The sequence below is a fragment of the Amblyomma mixtum genome, chromosome 9 (genome assembly GCF_055824585.1).
Source record: "Amblyomma mixtum isolate Tamu chromosome 9, ASM5582458v1, whole genome shotgun sequence".
NCBI lineage: Eukaryota > Metazoa > Arthropoda > Arachnida > Ixodida > Ixodidae > Amblyomma > Amblyomma mixtum.
In genome coordinates this window covers 96465166-96481222 of record NC_143020.1, presented here as the reverse complement: position 1 = coordinate 96481222, position 16057 = coordinate 96465166, and the positions used below count along the sequence as shown (strand labels likewise).

At 44.8% G+C, this 16057-nt stretch overlaps 1 protein-coding gene across 1 annotated transcript in view; it reads right to left on the bottom strand.

Moving 5' to 3' along the window:
* Positions 1-7693: 7693 nt before the first annotated feature.
* LOC149330227 (uncharacterized) overlaps positions 7694-16057 on the bottom strand; it is a 272567-nt gene continuing 264203 nt past the window's right edge. Inside the window, exon 2 of the mRNA XM_089560851.1 lies at positions 7694-8945. Coding sequence (XP_089416977.1) covers positions 8942-8945 — 4 coding nt within the window. The 3' untranslated portion in view covers positions 7694-8941. The remainder of the gene's footprint in view (positions 8946-16057) is intronic.

Genomic DNA, 16057 nt, shown 5'->3' with positions numbered 1-16057 from the left:
GCTGTTGAACATTACTTTGGTTTTCTGCATGTTAATTCTTAGCCCCACCGTTCTGCTCTGCCTGTCTAACTGATTGATCATGCTTTGCAGTTCTTGTCCTGAGTGGCTTAGCAAGGCAATGTCATCAGCGAATCGCAAATTACTCAGGTATTCTCCATTAACTCTTATCCCCAACTGTTCCCATTCCAGTCCTTGGAATATCTCCTGTAAGCAGGCAGTGAAGAGCATTGGCGAGATCGTGTCTCCCTGCCTGACACCTTTCCGTATTGGAATTTTATTGCTGACTTTATGGAGAACTATAGTAGCTGTGCAATCGTTATAAATATCTTCCAATATTTTCACATAGCAGTCTTCTACACCCTGATTCCGCAATGCCTGCATGACAGCTGAGGTTTCTACTGAGTCAAATGCTTTCTCGTAATCGGCTATTATATCACGCCTAAATGAATGATTTGACAGCGCATTACAGCGCCCGTCCTGTGTACTTCTTTCTTCCTGGGTCCTCGTTTTTGTACTGCTGAAAAACTTCTTCAAGGAAGCATGATTTGATTTTCTGCATCATGCGCTAACATTTCCTGAATTGTAGCTGAAGTTATGTTTTTTTTAACTGCAGCCGAAGTTCAAAGTGAGTTATTCATACTGTTTCTTTAGTCTAATATCAAGCTTGAGTCTCTTGCGATATATTTCGTGTTATCTAAAACAGTTTTATTTGAAATATCTCAGATTTCGCCTACCGTCATTTCTTCCGAAACATTAAATGAATTTGTAAATGAGTTTGCCGAAATTATACCTTAAAAGAAACAAAAACTGAACCGCGAAAGTTATAGGGGCATGATTAAAAAGAATAAAAAAAATGATGCCCAGGCTTAGCTTGGTTAAGCCAAGAATGCGTTGCGCGAGGTATTGCTTGGCGGCACTCGATTTTCTCAGCAGCTTTTCCTCCGTGACGTATGGATAGGAGCGCCCCCTCTGAAACGGGGCGGTGGCAACCGCCACCATGCTCAGGCATCCTTTTTTTTGTTTGTTTTCTTTTTTTTTTCACGTGGTTTGGTGACGTCACGTCACGTGGTTCGGTGGCTGCCTGGCCGCGCCCAAGGGCTGAACTGAGTGATTGCAATATGCTACGCATAAAAAGAATTCTCCTCAAAACGTTTGAAGACGAAAGAAAGCCCAACATTCCTGAGAGGATTACTCCTCTTACTACAACAGTCTGCTCGTAGGGCCAGAATTAACTCGAATACATATTTCTCCACAGAATGGTGCTTTTCAATAGACACCTCAAAGAGGACTTAAGCTGGAAACGCCTACAAGGCAGATACACGCAAACTCGAAAACTAAAAAAAACTACCAGACGAGACAACTCAACCCATCCTTCTACTCGGCCGCGTTCTCACTGTCCAGTAATTTTCTTTTTTTTTCCCAATCATAGTAGGAAAAAGTGACACGTACAGTGCTCGGGTACAGTATAGATGAAAACTAGCGCGGACTGCTGTCGTTCTTCACGAGTCCACAGCGTTTAATTGTTAGAGAGCTCCACTCCTCGGGGTACAACTTCCGATTTCGATGTGGATGAGACAGTGACCTTCAATTCCTCACAAGGTCAAACCTAACTTAACTGCGTGGTGGTACCGTCCAAGCTGTGGTAGTATGAACACAGGATCATATATGACTATGACCATTGGGTGGGTACTTGAACTTTGACCTTAACAATTGAGTTTGACCCCTGACCTTGACATTTGATTTGGGACAATGGGCGCCACATTTACAATGACCTTCAATGCCCCACAAGGTCAAACCGAACTTAACTGCGTGGTGGTAGGTTCTAAGCTATGGTAGTGGGACTACGTGTTCACGTGGCTACAACAATTGAGTACCTGACCTTGACCTTTGCCCTTGACCCTTGGCCCTGACATTTGATTTGAGAGAGGAGACCATACTGAACAGAGATTTCTCTCGTATAAATAGGTTCAAGTGGCGCTGAACCCCAGCCATTTTGTTCTCCGTTTCAAGTACTTTCTGTCGAGGCAGGTGTCAACTCGACCTCTTCCATCGGCCCCTTTCTAAATAGTTTCTTTCTGTCCCAAATTTTTTTTTTTATGTGGTCGATGATGACGATGTTGATGAGGACCAGGCGACACCAGGATAGCCACATTCTGTCTTAGTGACAGAGTGCTGCACAGCAGAGACTCCACTCATGGCGATTATAGGGGGGGGGGGGGGTGAATATAAAAGGTAGCTGCAGTAGTATCTAAGGTGCAATGAACGGAACCTGCACGTGAGCTATGAAGAAACCTTAGTGGAGGCTTCCAAATAAATTTTGACCACGTGGAATTGATTATTGTAAGCTGATGTCGCACAAGCACTGGAGTTCTAGCATTTCGACTTCAGAAAAATACAGTCGTAGTGGTAGGGTTTGTATTCCGCAAGCTTTTGCTGGATACCTGAACGCAATGCAGTTGAGTCAATGCGGCGAGTAAGGACGATTGGGAACGATGTGTCAATTTCATCCCATCAAGTAGCATTATGAATCTAAATATAACAGCAATAACTGCTTGTCGTGTGGTTGGAGCTACCGTCGGACATGTCCTGAGGTATTAGCGGCTTACTTGACCCTTTTGGGTTTGAGCCAGCGTTGTTTTTACATTCTGAAGCTTGAAGAGAGCGCTACATAGATATCTATAGTTTCGCTGTTCACAGGTTCTACGCACGGATGAAATACAGGCATTCTGACTACTTAGAGCTTCAAAGGGATACTGAAACTATATCATTCTATTCTCGCTTTCTCAACCACGGAAACGCCTCGAGGAAACGTTTTTTATTTTCTATTTTTTTTTTCGTTTGTAATGGGTCTCGAAATCCCCAAATAGGGCATGGTTTGCACTATTCAGTGCTCGTAGGCAACGTGAAATTAGTGCCCTGTTTACTCCGTAGAGTTGCAAATTGCGGGAGGACGGGTCAAGGGCGTAGTACTTCAGCACGCCAGGGTGCCTTAGGGGTGTTGGTTTGTACACTTCTGACGAAGACTCGGTTACCACAGCTTCATCACCAAATAATCGAGACCTTAATCATCATCTTCATCATCATCATTATCATCATCAGCCTGACTACGCCCACTGCAAAGGCCTCTCCCATGTCTCCCCAATTAACCCTGTCCTTTGCCAGCTGCGGACACCATATCCCTGCAAATTTCTTAACCTCATCCGCCCACCTAACTGCCTGCCGCCCCCTGCTACGCTTGCCTTCTCTTGAAATCCACTCCGTTACCCTTAAGGACCAGCGGTTGTCTTGCGTTCGCATTGCATACCCTGCTCAAGCCATTTCTTCCTTTTTGATTTCTACTAGGATGTGATTAACCCGCGTTTGCTCCTTCACCCACTCCGCCCGCTTGCGGTGTCACTTCTCTGTATATTTGCTAGATTGTTTAAAACTGTGTTGACCAGTTTGGAGTTGCGAGGTTTGCCGTTCAGGAGCACAATGTTCAGAAGACACGGGGCCTATTTCCTTGTTACAGAAATGGGAGGTTGGTTCAATGTGTCCAGCTAACTAGGAGAGACTGCCCGGTATGGGAGCTTCGAAGAATAATGAAAAGATACGTATGTACGGCGTCCTTTAAGGGCTGAGGTGTAAAGCAGAACCAGTAATTCGCTGCACTTGGCTTAAAAAGTCGCAGAAGGGGCGCTACCTGTCGGGTTGATAGATTGCAAAGGTCGCTCAGCCACATGCATTTCAAGATGGCAGCATTACAAGCCCCCCGCATCCAAGTTTGAGTGCCACTGAGCGCGTAGCCTCAAGGAAAACAAAGTTAAGGCCGCTTCCGTTGTTGTGACTCTGAAGATTTTATGGAAATTTTGGTTTATTCGAATCCGGATGTTTCACCAATTCTGCTCGTGACCGTGCCGGTACCGAAGCTAAAATAGGCACGCTTACACAAGTTTGCACACACAAAGACAGAAAAATACGCTCGCACGCAAACAGATCCCATTGACGCGTGCGTAAGCTGACACGTGCGCAAAAAGCGACCAGCTGTCGCGCGCATGCTATATTGGTATCCATCCACTGCAGCGCATACACAGCGCAGGTGTGCGGAAATTGATGGCGACTTGAACGCTTCGTTCGACGGGACCTGCTTCTCCTGTTTCCCACTCTACACAACCTGCCCAGCCACTTTATGCTGTGTTTAAAGGTCACACACAGCACTGAATGCAGCCTCCACTAATATGTCGCGACGTCATCCTTCCAAAGCCATGCAGTACAGAACAGTGGTGAGAGGACTGCACGGTTTGAACGATGATATGTTGCTGAGGGCCAATTACGCAGCAGGGAATTCTTAGTGCATCAGTAGGGTGAGTTTTAACATGGGTTGTGTAGACTGTCCCCACTTCCACCTCCAATATAACGCATCCGGCGAGTGCGCAGTAAGTAAGTGGTATGAAGACGCCGCTTGAAGTTTATAAAAACTCTGAGGGGCACTTTGCTCTTGCTAAAGTGCGATGAGGCCAAAGCCATTTCCGCCTCTGTTGCTGCCCCTGTTCCTGTGGTGAGGACGTCATGTGTGACGTCACAGGCATGCGCAGTACATTTCCGGTTACGGCATACTACACCATTTTATGACGTCATACGTCTTTTTTCAGTACTTAAGGTTTTAAGTACTTTTTTCTCTGTTGTGAGAAAATGAAATGAAATAAAGACAAATTGTTAATTAATTAATTTTAATTTATTACTTTTGTGTTACGACATACTGCGCCATGTTAATGATCTCATCAGTTTTTAATTAACAGCTAAGGTGTGACAATTTTGTGTCACGGCATACTACGCCATGTTGATGACGTGATCAGTTTGATTGAGAGCTAGCTTGGGACAACTGCGGATGCAAACGCCGGCGAGTCATGAGCCTTTATATATAAAGGCTTTGGCCTTAATAGAGCCTAAAGGTGAGAAACACGTCAGGCAATGCTCAGAGCAGGTCGTTACAAACGAATCTCACAAAACGACCGCAATAAACGTCCTTTAACGGTTTCCTATCGGGTAACGCGTCTGCTGGCTGTACTTTTTCAACAAAGTATGGCACTTACTAGAATATTGGCCATACCGACTCTTTGAATGCGGATCGATTCAAGATAAGCTGACAGCAGGCTCTTCTCGGAACCGAGGATATATACGGCGACACTTTCGTTCGATGGCTCACAAAGCTACTGGGATGATGTTCGGAGAGCTGGTCCAAATGGACCCCTTGAATTGGCGTCAGATACCACATGCATCCTTCTTCGTGTGCAGTTCAGCTGACCTTGCGCTTTCGCCTTTCTATCCTTTCTACCCATCGTCCCTCTCCCTCTACATATGGTAGGAAACCGGTCATAAATTAGCTTAAGCTCACAATACTTTCTCCTATGTCTTCCTTATCTACCGAGCGTTACTCTTGTACTAGCTATATCAGAACTGGAGCTCACTAGAAAGGCAATCGCGAATGCTTCATGCAGGATCTAAGAAACGCCAGAAGGGAGAAAACGCAAAAGCATAAAAAACTCCTATCATATGCTGAAGCGGGAGTTGAGTGGCAGCTGGGGTTAGTAGGAGCGTTTGCATTTTTGATCGACCCTTTTGCTCGCCGTGTTGCTAACGGCGCGTTTAACTGCGATAGCGCAAAGGGCACACATGCTAGCAGCGTCTCGAGCGGCACACGCTTCAGAATAGGAGTCGTAGGACTTTGATTATTTAAATACACTTTAGAATATATGCGCCTTGGTGCTGGGCATGATGTGCATACTGATGAGTACACATGATGGGTACATAGGATGAGCAGTTTACTGGGCGTGCTACGTTTAGTGAAGAGCAGATTTTATCTAAATAGTCTGTGATTCTTACCTTGAAGCAGACTTTAAAAAGTAGTTAAATGCTGCGTGGTGTGCAGATCCACTTATTCGATTTTTTTTTTAATTTCCTTCCCTTGAGAATTGATTTTCAGGCCCTAAACAGCGATTCTCTAATGCGGCTGATTTCTTTATCGGATACTCAAATAGCATTGACACGCAGGTAATGTACAGTTGAACCTAGTTACAACGAAGTTGAAGATGCCCGGCGATTACTTCGTTATGGCCCGTGTTGGCCGAGCTTCCAGGAGTAATCGGCATTCCTTCGTTTTATCCGTTATTTCGATATAATGAGGTTCGAAAAGAAGGTTTTGTTAAAACGAGGTTTTTCAATACGCTGACGATACAGCGCTAGCGCTCGAAGCTACTGATTATCGTACAGGTGTAGAATCATTTCAAATAGATATAAATTGATTCGTTGTCTGCTTCTCGCAAAATTTCATTTTTTTTTAAACGTTAACAAAACAAAACTGATATGCATTAAAAACCCTCATAAAATTGTTACTTTAAACCAACCACTGCATCTTCATGCATCCCATTGTTACCAATGTAATTGTAAAGCTATGCTAACAGAGCGAACAGTTCTCTATCTGGGCATTCACTTTGACCAACACATTACATGGAGCGACCACATCGTCTACCTCTCTAGAAAAATAAGAGCCATTGCGGATATGATGCAACACCTTCGTGTCAAATCTCCGCTTCATCTTAGACGACTGATGTATACAGCATTAGTAGAACCTGTTTTAAACTACGGTATTACTGTATATGGTAACTGTTTCGAATACAAGAAAGAAGCATTAAATGTTATCCTAAAATGAATAGTGAACACTATATCTTCAGGCACCAAACTACACTCGGTTGACATGAATGAGAAATACGATGCGTTAGGTATCCTTCAGATTCGTTAACTGTTTCATTTTGTAGTGTCAACACGGTACTATTATTCAAATGTATATAGAACACCCGTAAAAAAAGATGTCACCTTGAGAAAAACGGCATGTTTTGTTACCCACGGGTTTGTACAAACTATGGTAGAAAGATGCGCAGTTATTATGTACCGGCTGTATTTAATGAAATTTCCGATGATCGATGTATTGCAAATATCAAGCTTAGGATGATAACTGACAGTAAATTTCCACAGGTTCTCTATCTTCCTTGCACCAGAGGTGCCCCGCCAGAGACGGTTGGTTTAACTCGAAGACTGAAGCTTATTTCTTCGCACCAGGGATGCCCCGTCAGAGACGGTCTTGTGTTCAGTTGAGACGCAGGGGTAAGGCGAACACTTCAAATTTTATGTACAGTATTTACAATAGACACAAGTTAAGGCACTAGAGACAAATTAAAACAGCAAAGGACAAACAACAAAAAGGTGGAACTGGCTAATACTAGGGGAGGCCCCTACTCGGCGTTGCCGAAGATGCGTAGCATCTCACCTTAGCGCAGAACCTCGCTTCCAGCTCCGGGGCCCGGTTTTAAAGCCCTAAAGGCCCGGCCCACATTCGGTAACTTCCAATCATGTTACAATGTTCACATGATTGGTTTATCCAGGGAATGGCCAGCCCTCCAGCTTCCGTAAGGTAGAGCACTCTCTCCACCACAAAATAAAAACAAACACAAATAGACATTCGTGCCAGCACGTGCGCGAATCGGTACCGCGGGGCGGGGTGGACACCCGTACTTCTTGGCGCGTTCGCGAGCGGCCGCGTTCCAAATAGAAGACGCTTCGCTTTGAGCGCCCCCAGCCGCGTTCCGATGACCCCTGCGAACGCTACCGATCCCTTACACTGACATAAGAAAGTGGTGTGCAAATGTATTGCCTTGTGTATAGCTTGAGTCTTCTATATGTGATATTTTGTGTTCAGACTTTTTTTTTCTATATGTTAGCACGATTTTATAGACAACAAATGTATGTATATAGAGGTATTTCTCCATTTCTCCATCTGCTGCCTGGTCAGCCAACAAGCAAAATGTGCTTAGGTAGATCAGGATTTATGAATGTGTACGCATACCGACGAATAAATTTTGATTTGATTTGATTTGATTTGACTGTATATCAGCACGAAATCCTTCATAGGATCACAGAGTCCCGACATCCAGTCACTGTGCAGTGCACCATCTCGGTGTCTCGTCAGCACTCTCCTCTGGGCCAAGGGCTGCTTCGAGGGCAGCGAGTGTCAGTACTTGGTGCCCATGAAAGCGGAATGGCCACGGTATAACTGACGCGACTATGTTCGCATCGCACACAATGTGCTTCAGTGACTTCTCAGCTGAAAAGCTCGGCGGCTGGTGCCAGCAATCCGTACGTACTTATAAAACAGCCATTCAGTGTTTTTTTTTGCTGGTTGATCGATAATATGTCTTTATATGTGCGAAAGAGCATCGAAAAAAAAAAGCCCAAGGATATATTTTCCAAATACACCATCCACAGGGAATCAGTTTCGATCGCCCATTTCACGGAAGCAACAGAACTCTGTTTCATACATGAGGTCCAACGCTGTGAAAAGCAGTCCGCATGCAAAAAAATTGTCTTCTGGCCGAGTGGTCTAAGGCAAGAGAATGCAACAGCCTGTCGTCAGCAATAAGAGCGCATTTAATCAAGCTCATCAGCACTACCTTTTGATCGCGCATGTACGATCCGCAGGCAAGAACACTAGCTTTGACAGCATTGCACCGGACGTATGAAACGGGGCATACGGTGTGTGAGTCCAACGAGACAAAACATTTCCGGGACCTTTTTTTTGTTTTCCTCGACAGGCGGCGTTACTGACGCAGGATCGCACCACATACAAGTCGCTCATCTGAAACGCAACAGCGAATAGCTCGTCCGAACGATTCATAACATAGCACTGTCGCTGATATCATTAACACACCTGTTGTGGATGTCATTAGCACACCACATGTTCCCAGCTATGAATTCTTACCGAATACAAGCTTACGAAGGCGCTATCACGTGACCTGTGAGGTTGCCAAGCGATCCCCGCTTGAAGACCCTGTGCTAGAGATGTCTAGCACTATATATATAGCTTCTTCTTCGCCCAGGCATCCAAAAGGAGGAAGAGAAGTTGATCAACTTACCTACAGAAGAGCCAGTCCAGCACAGCAGGCGCAATATGAAAGGGAGAAAAAGAAATAGAGAACGATATGCGTGAGTGAGAAACAACCGCGTCAACCGTAAAGTTGTAGCTCTTAAATTACCAGCTTATCGGAGGTATGAAGTGCAGTTGCAGGAAAAAAAAAATTAAGAGCTGAAGGAATCGACTTCCAGACGAAAGGAGGCTCGTAGCACACTCCGAAGCGTGCTCTGTTGCAGCACAACACTTTCAGTAGAAGCGTGCCCTTAAAAATTTTTTAGACAATGTATAGACTGCCTATAGACTTCTGTTTGTGAAGTCCGTGTAGAAACTCTATAGACAAATCCTAGGGAACAGTCTATAGACAATACAAATGCAATACACAGTCTATAGACACTCTATAGCTTCATGGCCATACACTTTTAGTATACTTTTTCTATAGACTGTCGATAGACTATGAATAGACAGAAAGGAATATCTATGGAAAGACAACAGAGTATAGGAGGTCTATAGACTCTCTATAGACAATCTTTATAAGAGGGGGTCGCACGGAGAGCTTTCAAAAGCCTTTTGCTGTCACCTGAGGCAGGTACGCCGATCAAGCCGCTTTCCGTTATTGTTAGTTTCAGGCTCGGCTTTCTCTCTCTCAAAAAAAAAAAAAAGATGTCACATAAACATCACAATCACTTACTCTCAATAGATACTGTCTGCAAACTCAAAGTTCCAAAGCCATAATATCACATTATTTCATTTGTGATTGTGCGATCTTTTTCCCGTCCCGATCGCTGCGCATAGGCTGTAGGATATGTCATAGCGAAGGAGTGAGGAATAATTACGACAACATAGAGCTTTCTAACTCACACTGACATAGCGCAGAAAAAAAAAAACGTTTCTGCCCTTCGCTTCTACCAGAGGACGGGCAGCGATAATAGTATTCAAACCGGCGACCTTGTGATCAGTAGCATAAATCTTTAGCCACTACAGAAAAACGGATATATAACCCTAGACGGGCTCTTAAACGACGAATGCAAATCCTTTAACCATTGTATTTCTTCACCTTTATGCGTTCAACCGCAGCAGTGGCTTCGAGGTTTAAACATCCGTCTAACATGCGGTATACTCTAAACAGAAAGAGCTACACAAGCGAAAGCTGTCCTCTAGCGCACTCTTTTTTTATCTAATAGACTGCATTAGCGGACAGTTCACTCCCCTTTCACTCACATACGACGTCTGTTAGAAAAGTATCCGACTTTATTTTTTTTTTTTTGCGAACACCTGATGGATATGAGACAAGCGCGCTTGCATCAGGCGACCTTGAACCTTCATGCGCATGCATGAATTTTTTCCCGCCTGCCGATAGCGTCAGTCGCTGGGAAGCAGCGTTTGAGTGAGGCAGTGTGCAGTGCTCTCGTCGGTTTTTTATTGCAAGGAAAATGGCGGAGTGAAAGGAGCAGCGCTACTGCAACAAATTTTGCCATAAACTTGGCGACAGCCGAGTGGAAACCATTCGAAATATTCAGACGGCTTTCGGTGAAGATGCTATGAGCAGCACACAGTTTAAGCAGTGTTACAATTGTTTTAAAGATGGCCGCACATCGGTGGAGAACGAGCCACGCTCCGATCGGCCATCAACATGCCAAAATGACCAGGTCATTGCCGAACTGAACGCTATGGTGATGCGGGACTGTCGCGTGACTATCCGAGAAATTGAGGAAGAGGTGGACATGAGCAATTACTCCGCACATTCCATTATCACCGAAGATTTGGCCATGGAGAGAGTTGCGGCGAAATTCGTGCCGAAGCTGCTCACGGTGGAGCAAAAGCAGCTTCGTGTTGAAGTCTCACGGGACATGCTGGATTCCGCAAACAGTGACCCCGACTTCATCAACATCATAATCACTAGTGACGAGTCTTGGGTGTACAGGTACGACCCGGAAACCAGATCCCAGTCGTCAGAGTGGAAGCATTCCACGTCACCGAGACTTAAGAAGGCCCGCCAATGGCGCAGCAATGTGAAAGTGATGCTGACTGCTTTCTTTGACACCTTCTGTGTGGCAGACCACGAGTACGCACTCTACAGGGTCAAACAATGACCAAAGAGTACTACAGGGATGTCCTCCGTTGCCTACGTGATGCTGTGCGGCGCAAGAACCCGGAGCTGAGGTCAACAGGAAATTGGCGCACCCATCGCGTGAATGCTCCTGCACATTCCTCGCACTCGAATCAGATTTTTTGGTGAAAAACCAGACTCCTGTAGTTCAACAGACTCCTTACTGTCCTGATATGGCCCCTGCGATTTCTGGCTGGTTCCCAAAATCAAAAGGCCATTGAAAGGAGCGCGATTTCAGACAAGGAAGAACATTATGGCTGCAACGACAGCTGAGCTAAACTCCATTCCGAAAAGGGCCTTTTCGGAATACTTCCCACAATGGCAGCACCGCTGGGAGAAGTGTGTGGAGTCCCAAGTCGACTATTTTAAAGATGACTAGGTTTGCAACGCTCCAGTTATGCAAGTTTTTTTTCAACGGCCAAAGGTCGGATACTTTTCTAACAGACCTCGTATAGGCGTATGCGTGTTTTTAATGTAGGTGCGGTGCTTCAAGTGCCGTCCGGTACCCATCGGTGATGAAATGAGCACTACATTTCCCCTGGCCTGGTTCATAGCTTATCTGGTGTGAAATGCTTGAAAATGGGTCCTTGATCCCATCTTATGCAGACTAAAATACCCTGTGCCACGGCGATTTTTGGCCACAGATGGTATTGTGCCAAAATATTTAACACAACCTTCATATTTATGCTTTCTAAGGGAAGAAAAAATAGCTTAGCTGCCCGTGAAGAAATAAATATCTCGGTTTCGTTCGTGCACAAAAAAAAAAAAGCAAACAGAGCTAAGAACTTAGTAAGTAGCTGTTTCCGACTTCGCAGTCCAAGCCTTCGTCGACAAGCCGCATGAGCGCTTCGAACAGCTCCCGTGCCGCCACACCGGCTCTGCTGACTCTAATGGGGCTGAAAAACGTCCGCATCTACCCTGGGTATCGGCAGATCCGGTCCAACCGGAAGAAAGCAGTGCGCTTTCCGGTTCCGGTCAGTTCTCCGCGTCACGCGGGCTTTCGACTGAGCCGCAGCGGGGGCGGCCCTCGCGGAAGCCAGACCCACTAAGGATGAGGCGCCGAAGTAAATGCGTTTTTTCCGGCAGGCGCGAAAAAAAAAGCAACAACAGGAAAGTGGGAGAATCAGGCACTGAGAAGATCTAAGCTAGGAGGCTTCAGCCAATGTGATAAGGCTTGTTATCGCCATCGCATCGAAGATGCCCTCACTAGGACCACTACTTTCTTCATGAGTGCTATCGAGATCGGAGGCCAAAAAGAATCCCAAGCCTATCGAAAAAAGAAGGCAAGAAAGAAGTTTAGTTTAGTATTACGGTGTTCAACGGCCCGAAGCAACTCAGGCTATGAGGGACGCCGTAGGGAAAGACTCCGGAAAATTTCGACCACGTGAGGTTCTTTAACGTGCGCTGCCATCGCACAGTGCACGGGCCTCAAACATTTCTCCTCTATCGAAATGCGACCGCCGCGGCCGGGATCGAACCCGCGTCTTTCGGGTCAGCAGCCGAGCACCACAACCACTCAGCCACTGCGGTAGCTCAACAGCATGAAATAAAGGTCAAAGAATGCAAGACGAATAAGAGATGTAACAGGACAACCATTTTCTCCTTTATAACGTACCCGAATGTATTACTTTTCATCTTCTCAGCACGCAGAATCAACATCGTACTTTGGAAAAATTTCTTTGAAACATTAATGTCCGCACACAAAAAATGAAAGGGTATGTTTGTCACAGGTTGCACTTCAGAATCTGGATAAATTTTCGAACCACTGGTGGTTGGCTACATCCTCAGTGTATACGTGTGCTTCGCCTATGAAAATTCGTACGCCGAGGTAGGGTGAGTTATGAAGCCTCGTATTCAGAGAAGGCCAGAGCCACTAAGTAACCGCGGCGGATGTTAGAAAAAAGCAGAAATATCGCAGCGGGAAGACATGGACATTTGACGAAGAAACATTTGAGTGCCTAATACTTATGGTAAAAAAAATTTTACTTTGTGATTTAAATTTCGGTGTGAAAATACCTGTAATTTTACGTTGATATAATTTCTGGCTTACGGAAACTTTCGGTTGTTTGATCAGCTTTTGCTCTGTCGTCCTATTCATCGTGCACTGAGTGCTTTCCTTCGCTGACTTGCTTTTCAAGAGCGGCATGTTGATTTCGGAAATGGATCTTCATTATGCCATAGCGATTAGCCTGACAGGTTACTCTACCCGAGCTAAAAGCATAAGTAGATAGCATTATAGGAGGCATAATAAGGCTCTCCTAATATTCGCTTGCTTTTATGTGTCATTAAATCTGTAAGGAATCCGATGACTATTCTTACTATCGTTTTAATAATGAAGCTGAAGTTGAAGTTTATTTCCTTTCTTACAAAGAAGGAGTCGGGACTAAAAGCTGTGGCAACAGCTTGACAAAAGGTCCCGGCTCATTTAAATAACTGACTGCACAGGAGGAATTTCATGCTTACATAGTATTGCATGATATTACAAAATAAGGACAACAATGGTTCTACAGCATTCCATAAAGTTAATACTGTGATACCTATGGCAAAGTAATATATAAGCATAGCGAATTACACTTGTTACTCCTGAAAATGTAAAGAACTGATAAATTTATAGCCTGCATGTACACACATACATGTACCGACAGGTCACTTCAACGCTGTAATACAAAATAATGCGGTGTTTGCCGCTTACGAACGTAAGTGTCACAAGTTCTGGTCTTCAGTATGAAGAAAGTTTGAAAGTTTACAGAATTAGCGATATGACGTCATCATTCGGTGGAGCTAACCCCTCAAAAATACTCGCAAAAGAATGGTCAGGGAATGAGCACAAAAAAAATTTCTAAAGAACGACCCGTCTATCTGAGGCACATTTTAATAATCCGCGTTTTATTTCGCTCATACTTAGGGGTCAATGACCAGTAATCCACATGTGTAAACTGGAGCGGATAAAGATGATGTCGGTTCTTGCTTGACCTATCTGGATTAAGGGTTTCTGTGGAGCGGTTTTGTTGCGTTGCGAAAAAAACAGAAATCAATCACATGGCTGGCTTTCATGATCTGCCATCTTGCAGGACCACTTTCACAAGAAAACATAACTTGTTTAGGCCAGAAAAGCAGCTATGGCTGCGTTTTTTGTCGATAATAGAGAAATGACCGAGTTATTTCCTGCTAATTATTGCAGAATCACGCTCAGTATGGCCTGAAACACCCTGGTAGTGACTTTAGTGCAGGTGGAGCTCTAAAGAAGGCTGCATGCACCGTGGCAGGCATTGCAGAAAGCTCTAAAACTTCGTCTGGTATCTTCATACTAAGTTTAAACCACCACAGGGCTCCTGCTGTTTCGTAAAGAAAGCACCATGTCTAGCCTGTTTAAAATCATGCCGCGCGTGGCTGTACAAGCGCAGACAGACAGATACATAGCCTGAGGCTACATACAGACAATTGGCTGAGTTTGGACATGCTTAGCTTAACACTTCTCTCTCTCTCTCTCACGTATTATGACAGCGGGCTTTGGTGTGGAAGCGAGAAAGAAGTACGCATGAAAACTGCTAACTAGAGTTTATAGCTGAGCTTCTTGGTTAGATGCATTGTGACGCACAGTTGCAATAGTAGTAGAGGGAGCAAGTCTAATTTGGGGACGGACATTAAAGTACAGACAAGCGCGCTGGGTAGGTCTTCATACGCGGTGGCCCTAATCTTGCCGCCGTCAAGTCTTCATACTTGAAAGGCGTATATGAGGTTTAACGTCCCAGTGAAAGTTACGCAAGCGCTGTGAGAGACGCAATACTTGGAATTGCCACATATACAGGGTGTTTCACCAAGCACTCTACACAATTTTTAAAACTAAGCTTTTGAGATAGAAGAGCTCTTTTTTCGGCATAGCATTATCAGCAGTTTAGTACACCAGAAACAAGGTAAGACATGGTAACTAGAAGGCTAGCTAATTAATATTGAATAGTTAACTTTTAACTATTGCTGTTAGGCTCCTTAATTATTGAGAGGCGCGTAGCCCACCGTAACTAATATCCATATCAGTTCTTACAATTTCGAAAACGCCGTTACCATCGACACTGTGGCCCTACAAATTTTTGCTATTTGGGCGAGTTACTTTGCCTGCAAGCTTCTCGAAAATACATATATTTCGGCATGATGCAGCAAAGTTTCTTAGGACAGCGCCGAGGGCAATCGTGCTTTCGAATTTCTAAAAACTGGTATGGATATTGGTTACGATGGGCTACACGCCTCTCGATAGTTAAGGAGCCTAAGAGTATTGGTTAAAAAGTTAACTATTCAATACTAGCTCCCCGGCCTGCTAGTTAGCACGACTTAGTTGTATTCTGATGCACTACACCGATGACAGTGCTATGTTTAAAAAAGCGCTATTTTAACTCAAGCAGCCAATTAAAAAAATTCTGTAAAGTCTTAGGTGAAACACCCTCTATATTGTTATCCCGATCAGTCGCAGTCTGCAAAGTAAGAAACGTTGAAAAACCTAACAGAGTGATTTCTTGTAGTCGGGTCGAAGTTGGGTTGTATTGATCGCAACCGCGAAAACTCCCACGTGACGCCGCAAATATTTATGAGCACGCACACCCGCCGCGAGAACTTTGTGCCGCGCCAAACTCGTTTATTACTGTCGCGGAAACCCTCACTCTCAATGGTCTTAGAGAGTTGGAAAGTGAGCCGACGTGTGAGCCGATGCTCAGTGCTGTACAGCGTTTGAACGGGAGTCCCAGACAGGGCGAAATAGGCCACAGGTAGGCCACACCTGAAAGCACATTCGTGTATGCCATCCTAATGCGTCGTGACCGAACTTCTAAAGCGGGAGCTGAACCCCGTTGATTCTGACAGTTGGGAAGTGGGCAGGCGAACACACATGCGACTTCTATAAACTAAGCCCGAATCGTTCAGGCGGTTGGTTAAATTAGGCAGCGCTAAAACCCTGACCCGGGATTAAGATCACAGTTGAGGTGACATCAAACTTTTTTAGGGAAGCAAAGCAGCAG